The sequence below is a fragment of the Drosophila albomicans genome, chromosome 3 (assembly GCF_009650485.2).
Source record: "Drosophila albomicans strain 15112-1751.03 chromosome 3, ASM965048v2, whole genome shotgun sequence".
Classification (NCBI taxonomy): domain Eukaryota; kingdom Metazoa; phylum Arthropoda; class Insecta; order Diptera; family Drosophilidae; genus Drosophila; species Drosophila albomicans.
Genome location: NC_047629.2, coordinates 21,274,071 through 21,293,962, shown reverse-complemented (window position 1 = coordinate 21,293,962; position 19,892 = coordinate 21,274,071). Strand labels below are relative to the sequence as shown.

General features: G+C 44.0%; 2 protein-coding genes across 8 annotated transcripts in view; both read right to left on the bottom strand.

Annotated features, from left to right (window-relative positions):
- Positions 1-19,892, bottom strand: part of LOC117571256 (filamin-C) — a 30,746-nt gene that overhangs the window by 2,369 nt on the left and 8,485 nt on the right. Inside the window, exons 3-14 of one of the 6 annotated variants that reach the window (XM_034253310.2) lie at positions 18,840-19,490; positions 17,960-18,265; positions 17,156-17,892; positions 16,826-17,096; positions 16,285-16,620; positions 15,962-16,159; positions 15,460-15,896; positions 14,984-15,408; positions 5,342-6,353; positions 5,057-5,277; positions 2,771-2,919; positions 60-2,148 (exon numbers count right to left, since the gene is read on the bottom strand). In XM_034253310.2, coding sequence (XP_034109201.1) covers positions 60-2,148; positions 2,771-2,919; positions 5,057-5,277; positions 5,342-6,353; positions 14,984-15,408; positions 15,460-15,896; positions 15,962-16,159; positions 16,285-16,620; positions 16,826-17,096; positions 17,156-17,892; positions 17,960-18,265; positions 18,840-19,490 — 6,832 coding nt within the window. Of the gene's footprint in view, positions 1-59; positions 2,149-2,770; positions 4,042-5,056; positions 5,278-5,341; positions 6,354-11,377; positions 11,823-13,421; positions 13,902-14,983; positions 15,409-15,459; positions 15,897-15,961; positions 16,160-16,284; positions 16,621-16,825; positions 17,097-17,155; positions 17,893-17,959; positions 18,266-18,839; positions 19,491-19,892 lie in introns of those variants that run through there. The other 5 variants (XM_034253313.2, XM_034253317.2, XM_052004163.1 and 2 more) reach the window with 5 other exon arrangements.
- On the bottom strand, positions 8,262-8,988 carry LOC117571258 (uncharacterized). 2 transcript variants are annotated; one of them, XM_052004183.1, is made up of 3 exons: positions 8,884-8,988; positions 8,488-8,826; positions 8,262-8,319 (listed from the first exon to the last, which is right to left on the bottom strand). In XM_052004183.1, the coding sequence occupies exons 1-3, from the start codon at positions 8,917-8,919 to the stop codon at positions 8,299-8,301; spliced, it is 396 nt and encodes a 131-aa protein (XP_051860143.1). In that variant the 5' UTR covers positions 8,920-8,988; the 3' UTR covers positions 8,262-8,298. The 2 variants fall into 2 exon arrangements, with proteins under 2 accessions (XP_051860143.1, XP_034109211.1); XM_034253320.2 differs by lacking the exon at positions 8,262-8,319 and having other exon boundaries at positions 8,432-8,826.

Below are 19,892 nucleotides of genomic sequence, written 5' to 3'. Positions count from 1 at the left end.
CTGTGGAGGTAAACAGAGTGGTTATAAGGGAAACGAATGAAAGACTAGACTAGACTTACCGATGACACACTGTCCTGGCTTGTTGATACTGAACTCCGCCTGCAGATGTCCGTTTTTGGTTTGGTAACACCGCACGGGCAACGCCTGTCCGCCTGGACCGGAGACGACAACATCGAACTCACGTGCTGGTCGTTTGACAGTGTCAATGGCAAAGGACGTGGTCTTGCCCACTCGAGCCTGATACAGTCCCAAACCGCTGACGCTGATCTCCTTGCCAGCACTTGCGGGCAGCACATTGATCTCGAGTGGCTTCAGCGAGATGGGCACATCGTTGAACATTATGCTGATCTTATGAGGCGCTACGCGTGTTGGTTGATAAACAATCTCGTAGACACCCGACTTGTTGGGTCCACGTATAGTGTGAGGCACTTCGGTGGCGCCACAACGCACCAGAGCTGCCAACTCGCCTTGTCCCGCCTCGTTTAGGGAGACGCCAATACTGGCCGGACGATGACAGAGAGCCTCACCAACTTCAGTGATTTTCACCAGCATGGGATCAAAGGCGCAAAGTGTGCGTGTGCCAATGTGCTGACGTGTCTCGCGATCAATGAAGCGAAGCGTATAATTCCCGGTCATGTGAGTGCGGAACTCTGCAGTCTGTCGGTTGATTGTGTACGGCACCGGTTTCTGATCGGGTGCCAAAATTTCAACGATCTGATCATCGGCCGGGAAGTCAATTGCTGCCAGGCTGCCGATCTGAATGTGCTGCGTGTGCTGCTGAATGTCGACGCGGAATGGACTGCCATCTACAGCCACCTCATTGAAGGTAATGTTGACATAGTGCGGCTCTGTGCTCTGTGGCACAAAGGTCACATCGTAAAGGCCACGTGCACAGGCCACCACCTCGGCCTTGACGGTGCTGCTGTCGGTGGACACCACTAGCTCCAGTGTGCCTTCGCCTGCACCAGCTGCATCCACGCTGAAGGTAACGGGAACACCTAGCGTAGCCGGGCCATATTGCTGTTCTAGGCCGCTGATGCTGACGCGTGATACGTCAAACACATTGCAGCTAAAAGGCGAGCCATTGATGTGCTGATCGCTGGCCAGCACGCTGATCAGATGACGACCCACAGTGCTGGGGCGGAAAGAGGCGCTGTAACTGCCGCCGTCATGCTGGCTCAGCTGACAATGCTCATTGTCACCGGCTGGCGAGGTGACGAATATCTGTGGTTCGATGCCATCGAAGCCCTCCAGCTCGAAGGTGTTATCCATCTTGACCGCTGCCTGCTTGAGGCACTCACCAATGGCCTGAGCACGTGGTGCACCCAAGGCGCTGGCGGCGGCAGCAGCAATGTGACAACTAAACGGTGATCCAGGCACCGGGTGGCCGTTGAAACGCACGGAAAGCGAGTGGGCAGCTGCCTCGGTGGGTTTGAAGTTCACCTTGAAGCGAGCATTGCCCTCGGACTGCACAAAGTTGGGCACATTCTTGCCGTTGACGGCTACGATTATCTCCAGATTGCCGGCGCCTGCTTGCGACGCATTGATGCCAAAGCTGACGCTCTTGTTGACCACACCTGGCCGTATGTCCGTCACAATCACTTTCTCGGCGGAGTAGGCCTTCAGCAGGAAAGGACTGCCTTCGACATGGCCACCGCCGGGTAGACGCACCTCGACGGAATGATCGCCCACCTCCATGGGCTCGAACTTGACATTGTAGCCCAGCGTAGTGCCGAGTGCATCGATCTTCACCGGCACACTGCGTCTGGCCGGGCCAAGCACCTCCACCGTGGGTTTCGTGTCCGACTCGACCACAAACTCAAAGAGTCGGCCCACGCTCACCTTGTCCATGGTCTCGGGCGATTGAATGCGCGCTGCAGCTGCCACACGGCAGGTGAACGGCGACCCAGGCACATCCTGGCTATTGAAACGCAGCTCCACGGTATGACTTTCAGCTTCACGAGGCGTGAAGCTAATCGCATAGGTGTGTTGACCCTGTGCTTGGGCTGAAGTCGGCACACGTCCGCCATTGACTGTTACCTCCAGATTACCGGGTCCTGCTTGCGATGTTTCCACGAGGAAGGTCACGGGCTTACCAACAGTGCCGCTGCTCACGTTCTTCACCTTGATAGCGCTCACATCATATACCTGGGTATTTGAAATTTGTAAGGTTAGTCTTATATAAAAGTGTGAGAGAAAAGCTAATGTCTCTTATATTAATTTCCTAAGCAAGACACCTTAATTAACTTTTGCGTGGAATATCAATCTGAATTAACTATTGAATAATATTTGTAAGTTTCCCAAATTAACATTAATGCTATTAAAGTCATTTTGAATCAACTACATGCCAACATCCAACAGAGTTGTTATAAGGTGCATAAATCTTTTCTATTGAATTGTAATACAATAATGTGAGTATGCGAACTCCTATCTAAATATCGGTATGAAATATTTTCGATTTTTTAAGTAAAATTCGAAATTTTGCAGTTTAAATTTTGGTATACATTAAACTACGTTAACACTTTTTGATTTGATATACATTTTAAATAATTATATTTTTCTTTGCTTGATCATTATTGTGATATATTGATACATATCTTTGCTTTGTTTAACCTGTTATATGATATAAAAATCCATAATCTTTTAGAACGAACAATATTTCAGAAATTTAGCTACAACTCTACCAAACACCGTCTCTTTGGAATCTCCCCAAATTATATTGACATTACTCCTCCTCTTGGTTTTACTTAATATCGAAATCAATACTCACCTTGGCGGCGTAGGGACTGCCGGCTGTTGGCAAACCATTAACGGTCACATTGACGCGATGCTCGCCGACGACGCGGGGCACGAACTCGGCCTTGAAGACACCCTCGGCAGACTGATGAACCTGTGCGGGGACTGATTGCCCAGCTGGACCTAATGTGTCCACCAATTTTCACAGTTGCATATTTTTTGCATTTTTGTTTTATTTTTAGTATTATTAAGTTTTTAATTAAATCGGTTTTTTGTTGTGTTTTCGATACGAAAGCGTCGCGACCGGAAACGATTTTTGTTTTTAAATTGTTTGTGTTTTTGGTTGAAATTCATATATTAAGCAAAATGTTGTTGTTGTGGTCGTTGTTGGTTGTTTGTTTGGTTTATTATTATTGTGTAGTGTGGTTAGTTTTGTTTTTATTTCGGTTCGCGAAAGTTTGCAAAAAATTTGGAAAAATGTTGACTTTGATTAGTTGCGGCATTAATTGGAATTTAAATAGGGGAAAAGTTCATAAAAAATGATTGATGCCAAAGAAAAAACTGCAGTGTTAGTGGGGAATCTGACGGTAATTGTGATAATTATTAATTGAACTTGCAGTGCGGTTAGTTTCGTTTATAATTGATTTATTCCGGGTAACTTTGAACTGTATATAATAGTTAGTAAACTGAGATGTTGCATGGTGTTGTTTTGTGTTGGTCAGAGACAGAGAGCGGGATAAATTGAGAATAACCTCCGCTATACATGTGTGTGTGTGTGTTGGTGTGTGGGTTATATACTAGATATTATATATATATGTATAATACTATATACAGACTCTGGATAACTGCCTGACACAATTGCAAACACAATTCTCGATGCTAAACATGTTGGTAAATCATTTCGTTTTTATTATTGTTGATTTTACATAATTGAAGGCAATGAATAGATTAGTAAACAATTGCCCATTAAAAGGCCTAGGGACATTAGTAAGGAATAAGTAAGAGTACTTTGTTACATTATTGTTTATTCTGCTGCTGTCTGTGCATTATTTTCTTTTTGTTGCTGTTGTTTTTCACTCGTGGTTATAGGTATTTCACATGGTCGATACGCGTTCTATACGGACTGTTAGATAAACAACTAGTATATACATACATCAATATAACAGACAGAGAGAGAGAAATAGTCAGGGAGTGAGAGAGAGAGAGAGAGAGTACTCAGAGGGAGTGAAAGATACGTATATGTAGAGATAGTTAGATAAGTATATGCATAATTATATAGAGTCTAGTACAAAAGATTTCGCCGTCCTGAAATATAATACAGATATAAAACGTGAGCAAATTATTACAAATTAAGGGCGTAAAATTACAAACAAGAATACATACATACACAAAGACTAGATACAAAATACAAATTCAGATACAAATACAAATACAAGCAAACACGGACAAACACATACATCCACACATTTATAGTGTACTTATGTAGAGTACACTCTGAGACGGCAAACAGAAAACGAGTTAACACCCACGCGTAGCGAGCGACATTGTGGTCATGACATAATCCGGCAATTGAAAAGCGCACAATACCTCGACAGATCCAAGCCTAAACCAAGCTGCTGCTTGCTAATGCGTCAAAATGTAAACGAAGCAATTGCCAAAATGATAAATATAACGCATAATTACATCTACTAAATAATGAGCTTCGGCTACACACTCAAGTGGGTGCTCAATGTGCTCCAGTGCAAGCGTGTGACGTTGAGAGAGACAGCGGGAAGTGGGGCTATGGAAAGTGGAAATGGTGTTGTCTAGTGCTAGTGAAAAGTAGGAGGTGGAGGAAGAGGGAGCGGGGGGCATTGGCATGCTTGAGAGTTTTCAACAACAATTTCCGTACATTGTGCTGAAATGTGTGAAAATGCGAGTGTGTGGGAAAATCTGCTTGTGCTAAGGCGCAAACGTATAAAGATGCAGATAGAGATACAAATATAGATACAGATACAAGTGTGACGTGTGTGTGTGTACTTGTGTGTGTGTGTGTGTGTGCAATACTGATGCCAATCGAATACTCATACAATTAACATTTATCAAACGAGCAATTAAATTACAATTACATTAAACTTGAACCAAAATCGAATGCGAATGCAAAACAAACCACACACAGAGACATAGACAGAGGCGAGAGACAATGCAAGATGACTCAGCGAGGGGGAGGAGACAGAGAGAAGGGAACGTAGATAACACATAGCTGTTACTTTTGCTTGTTCTCTTTTTTGAGGGGTGTTAGTGGAGCAACTCAGACCAGTGCTTGGCCCATTTCACATACCTTCGACGTTGACCTCAATGTCTTCCAAACGGCCGCCATTGTGATTGATAACAAAAGAATTGGACTGATGCACGGGTCCAGGGCCGCCGAGCGACACCTGCGGCCCGGCGACGCCGCCACTTATGCTGACCGTTATGGGGCAGCCGGGCACGGGCATCTTGTTGAACGACACATTGATGGTGTGCTCACACGACTCCGTTGGCACAAACGACACGGAGAATCTGCAACAAAATGAACGAGAAGATGAATATGCAAAATGGTATTGGGTGCTGCACTTTAACTCACCTTGCACTGCCCTGGGGATGCACCTGCGTGGGTATATTCTGACCCTTAGCCGCAATGGTTATCTCGAGATTACCCTCGCCGGCATCACCCGCATCCACGGTGAACTGCACCGGACGTCCCATGGTGCCACGCGAGACGCTACCAACGACCACCTTGCTGGCATCATATGACTTGGCCAGGAACGGAGTCCCCTGCACAGCAAAGCCATTGTACTCCACGTTGATCGAATGCCCACCCACGCTGGTGGGCGTGAACTCGGCAGTGAATCCGGCGTGTATATCGCCCGTCACGCGAACCGGCAGCTCACCGTGCGGACCGCGTACGCTGACCGCTAGCTCGGCAGCGCCACCGCCGCTGACGGTGATGTGAAACGAGGAGGGCCGATTAACGGGTATGAGCTCCAGATTGGTCAGATTGAGGAGGACACGCGAGGTATCCGCCACGGCACAGACGAAGGGGCAGCCGCGCACCGTTTCGCCATTGAATTTGATGTCAATCAAATGGGACTTGGCCTGTTCGGGGGTGAACGAGACGAGACAACGACCGCCGCCAACGACCTGAACGTGATTGGGCACCTCGCCCTCATTTATGGATATCTCCAGCTGTCCCTCACCAGCCGCACTGGCGTCCACACGAAACTGGCATGGCTGACCCACCACGCCGCCGTTCACTTCGGTCACTTGGATCAGGCTGGCATCGTAGACCTTTGCTATCAAAGGGCCGCCAGCGATCTTAGTGCCATTGATGGACGCGTCAATGATGTGCGTGCCCACCTCGGTGGGGACGAACTCAATGCGTGCAGCACCATTTGCCGCCTCATGGGTGACTCTGGCATTCAGCTTTGACTTGTTTGGGGTCAGAACCGTTGCCACGCACTCGCCTTTGCTAAGGCTTTGTCCAGGAGGCGGCAGTATCTCAAAAACCGCCGGCGTATTGGCGGGCACAAGGCGTGTGGATTCGCCCAGAGCGGTTAGGCCGGGTGATGACATGATCTCAGCGTGCCACGGTGAACCTGCAATCAATCAAAAAACACAAAAGGTTCAACTGTTAGTTTGCGCTCAGCCATCGTCAACAATAGCATCATATGAAATTTGATATTTTATTCAACAATCTCCATGTTCATGTTGCTTTTCCCCTTTCCCATTGTCATTCCCATTCCCCAAAGCCCACTGAGGGCGCGTTATCTGACGCACACAAGATAAAGCTGCAGCTCAAATCGCAACGAGGGTTGCACGAAAAATAAAGCAATATTATTACACTTAGATGCATTTTAACAACTAACATGCCAATAGAATAGTTCAAGACATTCTAGGAACAAAGTATAATAATGTTAACTTTTTCCTAATATAATACTTTTTCGGCATATTTGATCAATGAAAAGATTTAAGAATGAAAGAAGTTGAATAAGCTTGAAAATTCAAATCTTTTTTTCTATTACAGTCTAGTTTTTTTTTGTAGATTTTTATTATTTTTAAATACTTTTTAACTAATTTACATATAAAATAGTTCATCAAATTCTTTCAGCCAAAATATTGTTATAATAAAGAAAGGAATTTGTGTCACTGGAGAAAACGATGAACATTGTATCTTTTGATAACTATTATATAAGGATTGAGTTTAAATTTAAGATGTTTCTTCTATGTTGTTGACAGCATTCAAATGAATGAAAATACATTAAAAATGATCAGCATTCCAATCTGTTGTTTGCTTTATTAAACTGTGCATGATTTCGAGCACAACTCTTAACCATAGAAATTATGGGAGGAAAGTAGATTGCCTAAAATATCAATGACAGCCCTCGCTTGCAAGACAAGACAAGGTTAGCGTCAGTTTCCAGTTGGATTTCGCATTGTTTTCCGCTGCGTCTCATTATAATTGTCGCAATTGCTGCGGCACTCGCAATCTGTGCCGCCTCGTTGCGAGTTACAAGTGCGTATCTTGAGCCAAGTATCTGTGGCTGCTTTTGCTGTAGTATCTGTAGCTGTTAACTGAAGCCGTAGCTGTATCTGCATTTGTGAGAGGGCATAAGATACATACAATATGTATATGCACGGTGAGTTGCTGCAAATGCTTAGACAAGACAATCAAGCAGAGCAGATTATAGCACATTAATTGGCCGCAGCCAGTTCAAGTCGAGTTGTCGTTGCCGTTGCCGCTTTGACAATGTTGCAAAACGAAACGAAACAAAACGAAACGAGCTCAAAACCATTAAGAAATGAGGCTTAGATTGAGCTTGTGAAGCTACTTGAGAGGCGGCGGCCAAAGACTCTTGCAACAAGCGAATTGAACTTGGTATTTTTTGCAATTGCATTGGCAATTACGAGTCAAGTCGATGCTCGTTAAATTTTAAATGTTTGCTTATTTCTGTTTTTTTTTTTTTCGTTGGGTTATTATTGATTTTATACTCGATTTCATTGTTGCTGCAACAACAACAGCAACAGCATCAGCATCAGCAACAGCGGCAACAGCGTTGCAAACATTTACTTTTGTTTGCAACTTTCCACACATTTCTCTTTTGTTGCACTTTTCCTTTTAAGCACTCGCTCGCTCGTTTCGTTGTTGCCGCCGCTTTTTATGGCATTTCCATGAAAATTGCTTCAGCTCCCCAACTGCTGAGCGCACAGCTCAACTCAGTTCAATGGAAAATCAAACTGTTGCGTTGTCGTTCATAAAAATAAAGAAAAACACGATTTGAGTTGGCACTTTTTGTCTTCATGTCTTGCGCAAAAGCGCTTTTGACGAAACACCAAACACTTTTAGCGCTCTACAAGAAAGACATCGATTGCTAAGCGATTTAATATGCAAGTCAATAAAAATATATATGCTCAATCAAATGCTATACTAAAAGACATGTTGGTCCAACTCGAATCGTCTGTAGCGCTCTAAGACATCGTCTAAGAATCGTCTTAGGCATATAAGACATCAATTGCAAGTCAATAAAAATATATATTCTCATTCTAGAAGATATGTTGATCCACCTCGAAGCGTCTGTAACGCTCAAAGTATTGCCCAAAGAAGAAAGATTCGAGTTGAGCGAGGTAAAAGTAGAAATTCCTATCTTGGTAACGCTTAGTTTAAGCATAAAAGACATCAATTGCAAGTCAATAAAAATATATATTCTTATTCTAGAAGATATGTTGATCCACCTCGAAGCGTCTGTAGCGCTCAAAGTATTGCCCAAAGAAGAAAGATTCGAGTTGAGCAAGCTTGAAGTAGCGATAAAAATTCTCATCCTGGTAGCGCTGATTATACAGCCAGATGCAATGATTGGGCATATACGGCATAAGCACTTCCAACTTTAATGAATCCATATCGCAAGGCATATGCAGTGTATCGAATTCCATGGGCATTTCTATATCCTTTCTGGAAGCATCCTCGCGTCTCGCTTTATGCGATATGGAGAAGGTTTTCAACTGCGTGATGTTCAGTTTGGAACGGGAATCAGCAGCAGGCAACGCTCTGCCAGAGCTGATTGGCAGGCAACTCTATAGCAAGAACATTGAATAGCTTTTCATTTTAAACCCAATTTAGGCTGCGCTTACCAATACAGTGACTATAAGCAAAAGTGTAAGCTGCATTCTATGTATTTGTGTTGATAAGTTTATGTCTGTATATAGAGAGAATTATGACTGTATTGACTATGCTTGCTTTATGCTCGACCACTCGTATAGTCATAGCAGATAGTATAGCAAATTATGGCCAAACATGTTTACGTTTAGCTGGCGAAAATTGATAACAAACAATCAACACACACCACAGCCCGATTAAGCAGAAATTAAGCACACCATGCGGCGTTCTCTGCAGTCAATGCAACACATTTGGCAACCAGGATACTGGAAAGCCACAGGGCCGATTAGCGGCAGACGCACATCGTACATAATGTGCTGCAGCTGCTGTGCCAATGAGACTGTAATCAGGCAATAAACTTGGCCTCTAGTCAACCAACCTGTGCATACTGTTGCGTATACGTAATATCTGAAAGTCATTACTTAACTGTATGACTTTAAAGTGGAGTTGGCTCTAAACACCGTTTCTCGGTCACCTTTGAGCTCATAAATAAAGGTCTAAGAGTCACATGCTAAGCACTGGCAGACACCTGGTCATCCACCTGAGCTCTCGTTTGCATTGCCAACTAACGGTGCAGATAGAGCAAATGATTAACTGCTTCAATGGGGTCGCTCGAAATAATAGTAACATTTGTAACGCCAGCAAAAAAACTATACTTCTATCTTTCTCCTAATATCAAAACAGTTTGAAGCATGACATCAATTAGAGATTTTTGCCAGCATTCCGTCAACAAAAAACAAGTTTCATCTTTAAATTGTAACTTGTGGCACTTTCTATGTATTAAATAAATTAATAAATAAATGAAAGTTGCAAACATGCTGAAGATCTTCTCAAGAAACTTGAGATACCATCAGATATTATTATGCTGAAGTCATCGCTACGTAGTTCTCATTGATAACGTATATTTTAATTTGGTCTGACAAACACTTTATAATTAATCGTAAAATTATTAAAATTCAGCTGCACCCCAACTTCAACTCATTTCAAAAATAAGTATGTAATAAATATGTAAATTTTTTAGAGAAGTTTCATGTGAATTTGGCACGAAAACTAGAAATTAAAGTCAACAATAATGTTAATAAACTGAAGAAAGCTTTGCTTGCCAAGTTACAAATTACAATTAAATGTGCACAAAATTATCTCAGAGTAGCAGAATAAAATGTTTTCAAAAGTATCTCCGAGTAACAGTATAAAATAAATGTCTTCAAAAGTATCTCAGAGTTCCACATTCTCAACTGTAGCTTATGTGCTACTTTTAGTAATGAGTTAGTTAAATTGTAATCAGGTTATCATCTCTCAATTTGATGCACCAATTGCACAATTAAATGAACGCTTAAAAATTGCGTGCTACTCTATATTCTATAATTTGAGCAATTTATCAGTTTAAGCTATAAATTGTCTTGGATTTTCTTTTAAAGTTTTTGTTATATTTCTTTCTCTGCAGCTGTTGATTTGTTTAGAGATTAAGCTCTAAATTGTCTTAGTTTTCTTTCTACAAAACTTATATTTAAATAGTTCTGCTTTAAGTCGATCTTTGAATTTTTTTAGTGTACATATATTATATTATTGTTTATAGATTCGTATAGACATATTATTGATTAATAAATTCAATAGGCCTTTAATTATGTTCACGTTTTAAAAGCTTTACCACAATTCGATCACGACTTAGATCTATTGAGTGTAGAAAGATAAAGCTATAAATCGACTCAGGTTTTCTTTGCAAATTAAAGTTTCACAAGTTCTACACAATTCTATAAATATAGCTTTTGAGCGTATAACGATTATATTTCTTATTAATAGTTCTGCGACTACTTAGATAAAGATTAAGCTATAAATTGCCTTCGTTTTCTTCTGAAAATTAAAGTTTCATAAGTTCTGATATAAATCAAACTCCACAGCTGTTGAGTGTATTTAAAATTCGTTGGAATTCATTGCTGGCCATGGCCGGTTTTCTCTCCAACGAGAGCTGTCTTGATAAGCGGCAAGTTGCAAGTGGTTGTCGCTGCAGTTGTTGCTGATGCCAGTTGCCAGTTGCTGTCGCTGGCAGCGATCAACTTTTCCGGCATGCGACCGTAGAACAAGTGCAGTTACGAATAGAATGCTGTTATTCAATATGCATATGCCTAAGTGTGTTCTCTTGTTGTTGTTGTTGTGGCTGTTGCTGTTGTTGAGAGTATCTCGTGGTGTGCGTATAGCCAAATCGGTTACGTGACTGCGGCATGCAACCGTTAGATGGCCAACAGCTGTCGCCGCCGCAGCAGCCGCCGCGGCAGCAAAATACAAAAATTCATAGTCAGAAATGTCTGACAGGCGACCGTTACAACTACAGTGCGGCCTAACTATAAAAGCCAGCGTCTCATATTAATCACAACAAATATGCAAAATCTACAATTTCTTTTGAATGCCGTTTGACCTGTACATGAATATAGATTGTTTTCGTTGTTTTTATGTAAGAGAGAAGAGATTTACGTTTTGTGGCGTCTGTTGGGAGCTTTGCTGACGTTGCGTTTGATTGGTTGGATGGTGTTGGTAGCGTTTGATATTGTTGTTGGAGCAGTGCAAGATATTGTTGTCGTTGTCGTTGTTGGTGTCTGAAAACGCGTGATTGGACCTTTTTCTTTTGTATATCAATTCACAATTGTTGTCGGCGGCACGTCTGAACTTGAAGCACTTGAAAAATATAATTGTTGTTAAACTTGCTGCGATTATGTCAGCGACTTGTTATATTTTTATTTAATAATACTCGGTGTATATTTATTTATATTTTGTGTTGTTTTTGTTGTTGTTATGCTTTCGTATTAAATGCTGCTATTTGCGAATTTCAACCAAAGAAAAACAATAAACAATTTTAGAACAGCGTTTAAGAGTGCGCCGCTCGACGGAGTTGCACAAAAGTCACGAATCGCGCACGTTTTTATCGCGTTTTTCAACATTTTCCGACGCGTCGCAATCATTTGTGTAATTTATCATTTGTTTTATAAATTGTGCTGTCTTCTTATGCTGCTGCTGCCACCGTCGCATAAAAAACCAGTATGCGAACGCTGCTGCCAAAAAAATTTCACTTTATGTGTGCGGCTCATAAAATCACAGAATACTGTGCCGAAGGGAGGGGAGTGGAGAGCTGAGAAATTTGTTGGGCATGTGTATGCCAATATGTTGGCAACGGAAATGGCCATAAGCGAGCGGGTAAAAGCTGAGCGGAGAGCTCTTTCTCTGTTTACAGTTTCGCGGGGCGGACTTTAAAAAAAACGGGGTGTGGCAGCTGCTCATTAAACGTCGAGCAACAAAACAAAAATGAAAACGAAATGTTCGCTCACATACATATTTGTTGTTGTTTCTGAAGTTGTTGTTGTTATTGCTGCTGCTTGCTGCATGTGTCAAGTCGTCTTTGGGAAAGTAAGTGGACGTCAAGCCACGTTGGCTGTAGAAATTGCAATCTGCTTGCGACTGATCTGATCTGTGCTGAGAAATACCTGAGGCACGCCCTTGCCTCATGCTACCTGCCGTTTTTAGCAGTTGTGTACCTGTGCCACAGCAACAGCAACCTGGCTGACAACCTATCCCAACGGGTTTCGAGCTGCAACCTCAGCTATATTTTGCGCGTATCTCAGGGCGTGCCACTTCCTTGTGTAGCAGCAGCCTCAAACAAAGGCATGCAACAAGTGCGCCTTGAACCATATACTCTACACACAAAATACATACAAAAAAACGTAGCGCAGTGCAGGAAAAACCAACAGACGACAGCAGATTGAAAATTGCAAAGCAAACGGCAACACAAAAAAATGCAGACCACTTCCCTTCTCAGCTCTGTGTGTGTGTGTGTGTGTGTATGTGGTGTGTATCTATGTTGGAACTGTGCCTGTCTGTCGCTCGATTGTGTGCGCTTGCACAGCGTCGCCATAAGGGGGCCTTTAACTTGGCCAATAAATGAGCTAAATTGCGGCTGCATGTTGCAAGCTATACACTCAACACACTACAAAATGGCTGCCACACAATGTTTGTTGTTCAATAAAAATGGAAATGGAAATGGGAAAACTACGAAAATTGAAAATCGTGCAAAAGGCGACACTTTTCCACACGCGTTGCGCTGAGCTGAGCTCAACCTTTAAGCCAAATTCAAGCAGCTGTCGAGTCCCATTGAAAATATTTCAGCTTAAAGGTTCATTAAACTGGTTTTTATATATTTTTTTTCTTGTACGTAGCGCGCGCCCCAATACACACGCACACACATACACACACACGAAATCAAGAGACCCAAATGCGATGAAGGGGGCAGCATTGTTGGCGACAGCGACGACGGCGACGGCAGCGGCAAAGGGAACGGGAACACGACGTCCGCATTTGGATATTAGCATATTTCTTTAGCCATAGAAATCTCATACGAAAAATCTTTTCGAATCGCTACACATTCCACAAAACTCTTGGTTTGCTTGTTTTTTTTTTCTCCCGTGTTTTTTTCTTTGTCGTTATTTTTTTTTTTTTGGGTAAATTCTTTTGGATTTGCAGCTAATACCGTTGCCAATGCCTTTTTTGTGGCTTCTGTTTGATTACAAACGATTCTTTTACATTTCGCACAATCACACAAATAGTATTTCTCTTCTTTTGCTTCTTTTTTTCTTGTATTGCTAAGATTTTTCTTGGCTTTAACCGTTGCGATCCGCAGTTATCGGGCTGCGGTTCCGTCGACGTGTCAGTTTCGTTTCAAACGCGAGCTGTGACTGATCTCTGCCAACGCGTCTCCCAGCCACAACACCCAAAACTTGTCCAGCAGGTCGCGCTCACTGCGCGTCCATTGCGGCTCAGCTCAGAGCGCGGCGGAGCGTAAAAGAGCAGAGCGATTGCGGCACAGGTGAGCGCAGGTGAGCAGCGCAACAAGTGATCGACGCTTGGTGTGAGAGCGACAGAGCGAGAGTTCGATCAAGGCATTTGCCAATGTTCTCTCCGTCTCTCGCGAGCGTAGTTATCGAATTCGCCGCACAGTGGTTCAGTTGTGCTTAAACTTGGGCGAATTTATAGAGAGAAGATAGTCTTAATTACTAACCCACTGCTACAAATGCCAACTACAAAATTCAAATTTCTATTAAGAATTTGGCGTAGCTTAATATTAAGTTACAGCATAATAATTCATAGCTTAATATGTATTAATTCACAGCATAATAATTCATCCTTCAGGCACAGTTTAGAAAAATATAAGACCTATTTTTATTTACAACAAATTACAAAAATTGCTCATTTTTATACTTGAAAAGGCAAATGAAGCAATTTTATATGAGAATATTAATGCAGATTTACGAGAATCAGCAATATATAATATGCACATCATTTTCCACACATAATCTATAGTTTTATATATGATATTTTTAATGAAAATATAGAAACGTATAATTGAGAAGGCTTCTAAACTATAAATCGACTTCTAAAATAATTCGATATTACAATTTACGACCAGCCATTAAGAATAAGAATGAATGCTGTGCCTCGATTTAATTCACAAAAGCACAAAAAATTATTTCTGATAAACAGCAGTGTGAGTCATGAAATACACAATCTTACACAGATAATCTAAGCAACCTATTCAAGAAATGATAATTAAACCATACTTTTCTGAATGAAAATAAAAATGCTTGTGTCATCAAAATTGAAAGAAAATGAATTAAGATTCGAATCTAAGGTTTCGCTGATGAACAAATAAAATATATGAATTCTACGGTAAAACAAGTAAATTTCACAGGCATAATTTTATATTCTAAAATTGGAAACAATAAAAAACCAAGAATGGTTTCACACAGCTTTTAAGTTTACAAGTTCTTATTGCAGCTGTCGTAACTCTTAAAGCCCAATCTGTATCTACAGTACAACAAACTTCGTTCACATTGAACAAGTCGATCAGTATAGCAACAACACCTGAGAATCCGAACTTGTCATGCCCAATTTAGTTTGAAGATCAGCCAAAGAATGCCGCACATTATGGTTGCACCGTATATAGACAGAGATACACCCACAATCTGTGGCATTCATTGCGTCACATTCGATTTCCTGCTTAAAAATAGTTAAGATACCGAAACTGATGCTCACCTGGTACCGTTTCACCATTGAAGGTGATCTGAACGGTGTGGGTTCCATGTTCATGTGGCGTAAAGCTGGCAATGAAACGTTGTCCGCCCAGGGAACGAACCGAGGAAGTGACACGTCCGCCATTTACAAGTATTTCCAGATTGCCCGAGCCGGCCTTGGAGCCATCGATTTCAAATTCAACGGGTCGTCCAATGGAACCATTGGGAATATCCTGCACCCGAATGGCTCTAGCACCGGTCGCATTATTGTCTATGGGTCGAAAACGCGAAAGCGAGCTGTAGCCATAGCCGGCGCCAGTCTGTGGACTGTGTCCGTTGCTTTCGGTGACCACATGCTCGCTGGACTCCTTGACGGTCTTAGTGTAGCCGCCAGACCTGTCCGTATAAGTGTTGTTCGAGTGTGACTTGACTGTGATGGCACTGGGTCTGCAAAACAAGGGATTAGTTGCAGGCTTACATAGGATTAGGTGTAATTACTTGTAGCGCTCTGCGTCATCGGGTGAATCGCGTCGATAGTCCGACTGATGCTGCTGCTGTTGTTGCTTGTGCAAGGCGAACTTGTTGTACTGTGTGTTGCGCTGTGTCTCGTTGTCCAAATCGGGGCGTGCATAGTTAAGTTCGGTGCTCAGCTGCGTCTCGGTCATGTTCGCCAACGATTCAAGCGAATTGTGCGAGAGCATATGCTTTGTCTTATTGATGACATCCCAGCTATCCCGCCGGGCCGACGCCGGCTTCATCGACGACACACGCACATTGGACGAGTGATCAATGCGTGGCTCCGGCGAGCCAATGCGACGCATGCGCTCTGTGGTGCCATATAGCGAGGGACTAGCTCGCACATTCGAGTCCGTGACATAGTTCGAGGTGGATTTGTACGTCGATGACTTTTCCACAGTGCGCGATTCGTAGCCATTCTAAAACCAGAACAATAACAAGTTGGTAAGAGTTTGTTGGGGATCTTTGAATCAACTGAATTTACCTTGTTGAGGGTGTTGGTCACCGGGCTACCAATGCGATGTGTGGCTGTGGTGATGTAGGCACTATTCGGAGAGTAACGCTGCACCGGCGAGGCGGAGGCGTGTCTTGGACTGTTGGTAATGTTGCGAGTGGAGCTCTCGTACTGATTGGACGTCTTGATAGTCAGCGGACTGTGCGAGTGCATTTCACTCGAGCGCGTCTAAAGTAATAATAAATTACAAACGAGATTAGTAACAAATTGTGGGTTCAATCACATTCTAAAACACATAATTAGCAAACGAATTGGAAGGATTTGGTTTGGCAAGCAATACAAAATTTAGTTACATTCAGTGTGGGACTAGGTATTGGACTCAGCGAGCTAGTCAGCTGCTGGTGTCGTTGATAGCTGCTGGTGCTGCTGTAGTTGCTGTTACTGTTGATTTGCTCTCGTTCCTCACGTGGCGCCGCTAGCTTGGGCTTGGTGCTCATACGCCGTTGGCTGTACAGCTCATTCTCCTTGTCGTAGTAGTAATCGTTCTTGGTCGAGCTGCTGTTCGAGGTCTTCGAATCGCGGCGGGTGCCCGCTGTTTCCGTGTACAGATCGGCAGAGTTCAAATACTTCACAGTGGGCGAGCCACTCGATGTGGGAGGCAGCGGTGGTGTGGGGGACGCGTGGTTCTCCTGTCGAAGGCAATTTTGAAGTGTGTTTTGTGTGTGTCAAGGGGAGCAAGGACATTGACATGTTGTATTAGTGGTGTTAGTCGTTAAAAACATTGGTCAATTTTGATGTGCTGCTGTTTTGAGTCGAGTGCAAAAAGCGTTAACAAAGTAGCCCCGTGCTGCATGCAACAAAAACAATGAAAAGCCATGCGATTTGCACACTTACCTCGCTCTCCCGCTTGTAGTACCTGGAGCTGGACGTGTGGTAATCGGTTGTGTCCAGCTTGGGTGAATACTGCGGTGAATAGCTACTCGTCCGCTCTGCCGTGTTGTGACTGTGCAGCTGACGACGGGACAGTGACTCGTTGCGATAATCGTTGTGGCGTGAGTTCGTCGTGGATATAAAGTGCATGGAGGGACTCTCGGAGCGATGTTTGCTTTCATGCAACGGGCTGTTGCGTGTCTTGCCCGAACGTCCCTTGGTGCCCACGCGCATGCTGCAGAGCAAAACAAGAGAATTAGCTAGGAGCAAAAAAATAAATTCACTTCAACTCACATAAATGGCGATCCCTTGACATCGTAGCCATTGAAGTAGATGTAGACACGATATTTGCCATTCTGGCGCGGCATAAATGTCACCCTATACTTGTTCTCCACGATCTTCTCAACGGAACAGACAAGCGAGTGCTTGTCATGCACAATATCCACATGCAATTCTCCGTTGACGCCTACGCCGCGTGCATCCACCTCAAAGGTATGGGCACGCAGTGGCATGGCGCCATCGAGGCCATGCACTGAGACTCCCGAGGAATCGAAGACGGCACAGGTGAAGGGGCCGCCTTGAATATGTCGTCCCTGATACGTAATGGCTATCTCCCAGATGCCCGCCTCGTCCGGCTTAAATATGGCACTGTGTCCCTCGTCGATCTTTTTCAGCGGGCAATTGTGCGAGATGCCCGTGGGCGAGACTGCCGTGACCAGAATATCCTCTGTTTTGGGTGCACCAGTGGCATTCACCAGCACCTCGACGAGGCTGCCCAGAGCACAGGGCGCCATGCCCGGCGGTGCCACTTGCATAAGTCGCGGTAGCACACGGAAAAAGTGTCCACCCAGAGTGTCCTCGCCAATTTCCACAACAATTTCGTGCATACCATAGCGTTCCGGCACATAGACACCCTCGCCATGGGGATTGAGGCGCACCGGCTGGCCGGGATGTCCGCTAGGGGGCACCACGTGACAGCGCACAGAGCTCAGGCTGATGTCCCGCGACAGCACATCGATGCGGAAATGCGTCTGCGTGTGAAATGTGTATTAAGCATTTATGCAGTTCTCTCTCCCTGACTCCCTGAATGTCACTTACCGGTTCGCCCACTCGGCCGGATGTGCTCTCCAAGTACACGTTGACCAGGTCGGAGAGCGGCGGTCGTGGTGTCACCCACTGCAGATGCGCCGCATATGCCATGATGCCCAGATGCTCCACTTCCGGTGTCGCCATATCCTTCGCCGTTAAAATGGGCTGCACACCGAGCTTGGCGCCAGCATCGACTGCCTTGCGTATGTTGTTCTCATAGTGGAAGGGATCCGTGCTCAGCTTGTCTGGAGCGGGCGCAGATCCGCCCAGTCCTTTAATAATCTCGCAAAAGACGCGTCCATCGTTCCAATCGGTCTGCAAAAAGGCATCGATAATCGATAAATCATTAAGCTTGCTGGCGATATTGGTAATTGCTGTTAGTATTTGACATTTTCAAATCTGTTTATGTTGTTGCAATGTTATGACTGCATACATAGAAAACCCGTTAAACAATAACGTACAAATCACTCGCTTATTTGATTAATAAACAATTCATTAGCGTATTTGCTGTGTCTATTTAAATGAACAGAGCAATTCTATAGAAAACTTTGCAATTGTTATAATTTTAATCAAATTAATTGATAATGGTAATTAGTAATTACATATTTGATTCTGACGAGTGATTTTAAAAAGCTGCTCGCTATGGCAAAAATATTTGCATTGCAGCAGGCAACAAGCAATGACAAAAGCTGTTTGCTATGTCGCATAACTGAAAGTTCCATGGAATTTCGAAGCGTCATTCTATTGCACTGGAAGTGACTCATGTTAAGCGAAAGTTACGCCGCTGTTAAGCGTCTGTTATTGGCTGCTTGCCGTTGTGTTGTGATCGGTGTGATTAAATTCCTTAAATCTGTGTTATTTTGTGTTGTTGTGTAATTAGTTAACATACCGTAAAGTTTTTCACGGGATCCTTGACCTGCGTGTTGACCCAACGCATGGTGGCGTTGTAACCAGGTCCGCCGGGCTTCATGAAGTACGACAAATACGTCATGCCCGACAACTCATCCAGCCAAGGCGATGCCAGATACTCCGGCTCCAGCACCTTGGGCACACCGAATTCGCGCTGCGCCAGATTCATGGTATTGGTGCAGTTGCGCACACTCTGACTAGGATCCAGACTACGCCAGTGCGGAAACAATCCCGGCTGACAGTAGTCGAGCAGTGCTGCCAGATTGACGCCGCTATTCCAATCGGTTGTCAGATTGGTGATCTTGCAGTCTGGCAACGCCGCCTGCAGCCAGGCAAGCATGAGCTTGCGCGGCGGGAATTTGCTGCGTCCAATCTGATAGCGGACAATCAGCGACCAGATGAGTCCCAGAATCAGCTTAACATTGCCATTGACAATATCGACGTTGCCAATGTTCACCAGCTTGATGTGATCCGCCTCAATGGATTTGAGTGCTGTCGTTGCATTCTCGAGATAATGATGCTGATTCGCCGGTCGGCGATTCCATGATGGCTTTAGGGGGCGTGTCTGCAGGCTCTCGACAAGCGCACAGAGGCAGGTGCCATCGCAAAAGTCCGTCGCCCAATCGTGCACCTGACACAATAAATGCGGTAAGTTATTTTGTCGTATTTGTTACAAGTAATTGCGATGGGGAGAGAGTGGGAGATAGAAAGAGGGGAGAAGGCGGCAGTGGCAGCGGCCGCTTTCAATGGGCGTTAATTAGCATTGTCTGGGGCCCAAGTATGCATGTTACCCTAATGTAGCTACATGCCTGCTGCTTGTCAGCCAACTTTCATAATGGGCAATCAACAGCAAAGACTACAACAATAACAATAACAACTAAAATAACAAAATAACAAAAAAATAACAACTAGAAGAGCTCGCTTGTGTTGTTGTTGCTGTGCCCCACTTTGGGGCGTATAGCGTGCGAAGGTGAACCGCCTGGCAAGTGACTTGGACACACTCTCTCACACGGCAACAGCAAACAGCTGGAGC

Coding starts and splice junctions, on each gene's coding strand:
- LOC117571258 (XM_052004183.1), bottom strand. CDS start 8,919: ATGCAGCTTACACTTTTGCTTATAGTCACTGTATTG. Junction 8,827..8,883: donor TGCTTATAGTCACTGTATTG/GTAAGCGCAGCC, acceptor TTCTTGCTATAG/AGTTGCCTGCCAATCAGCTC. Junction 8,320..8,487: donor AGCGCTACAGACGCTTCGAG/GTGGATCAACAT, acceptor AGACGCTTCGAG/GTGGATCAACATATCTTCTA.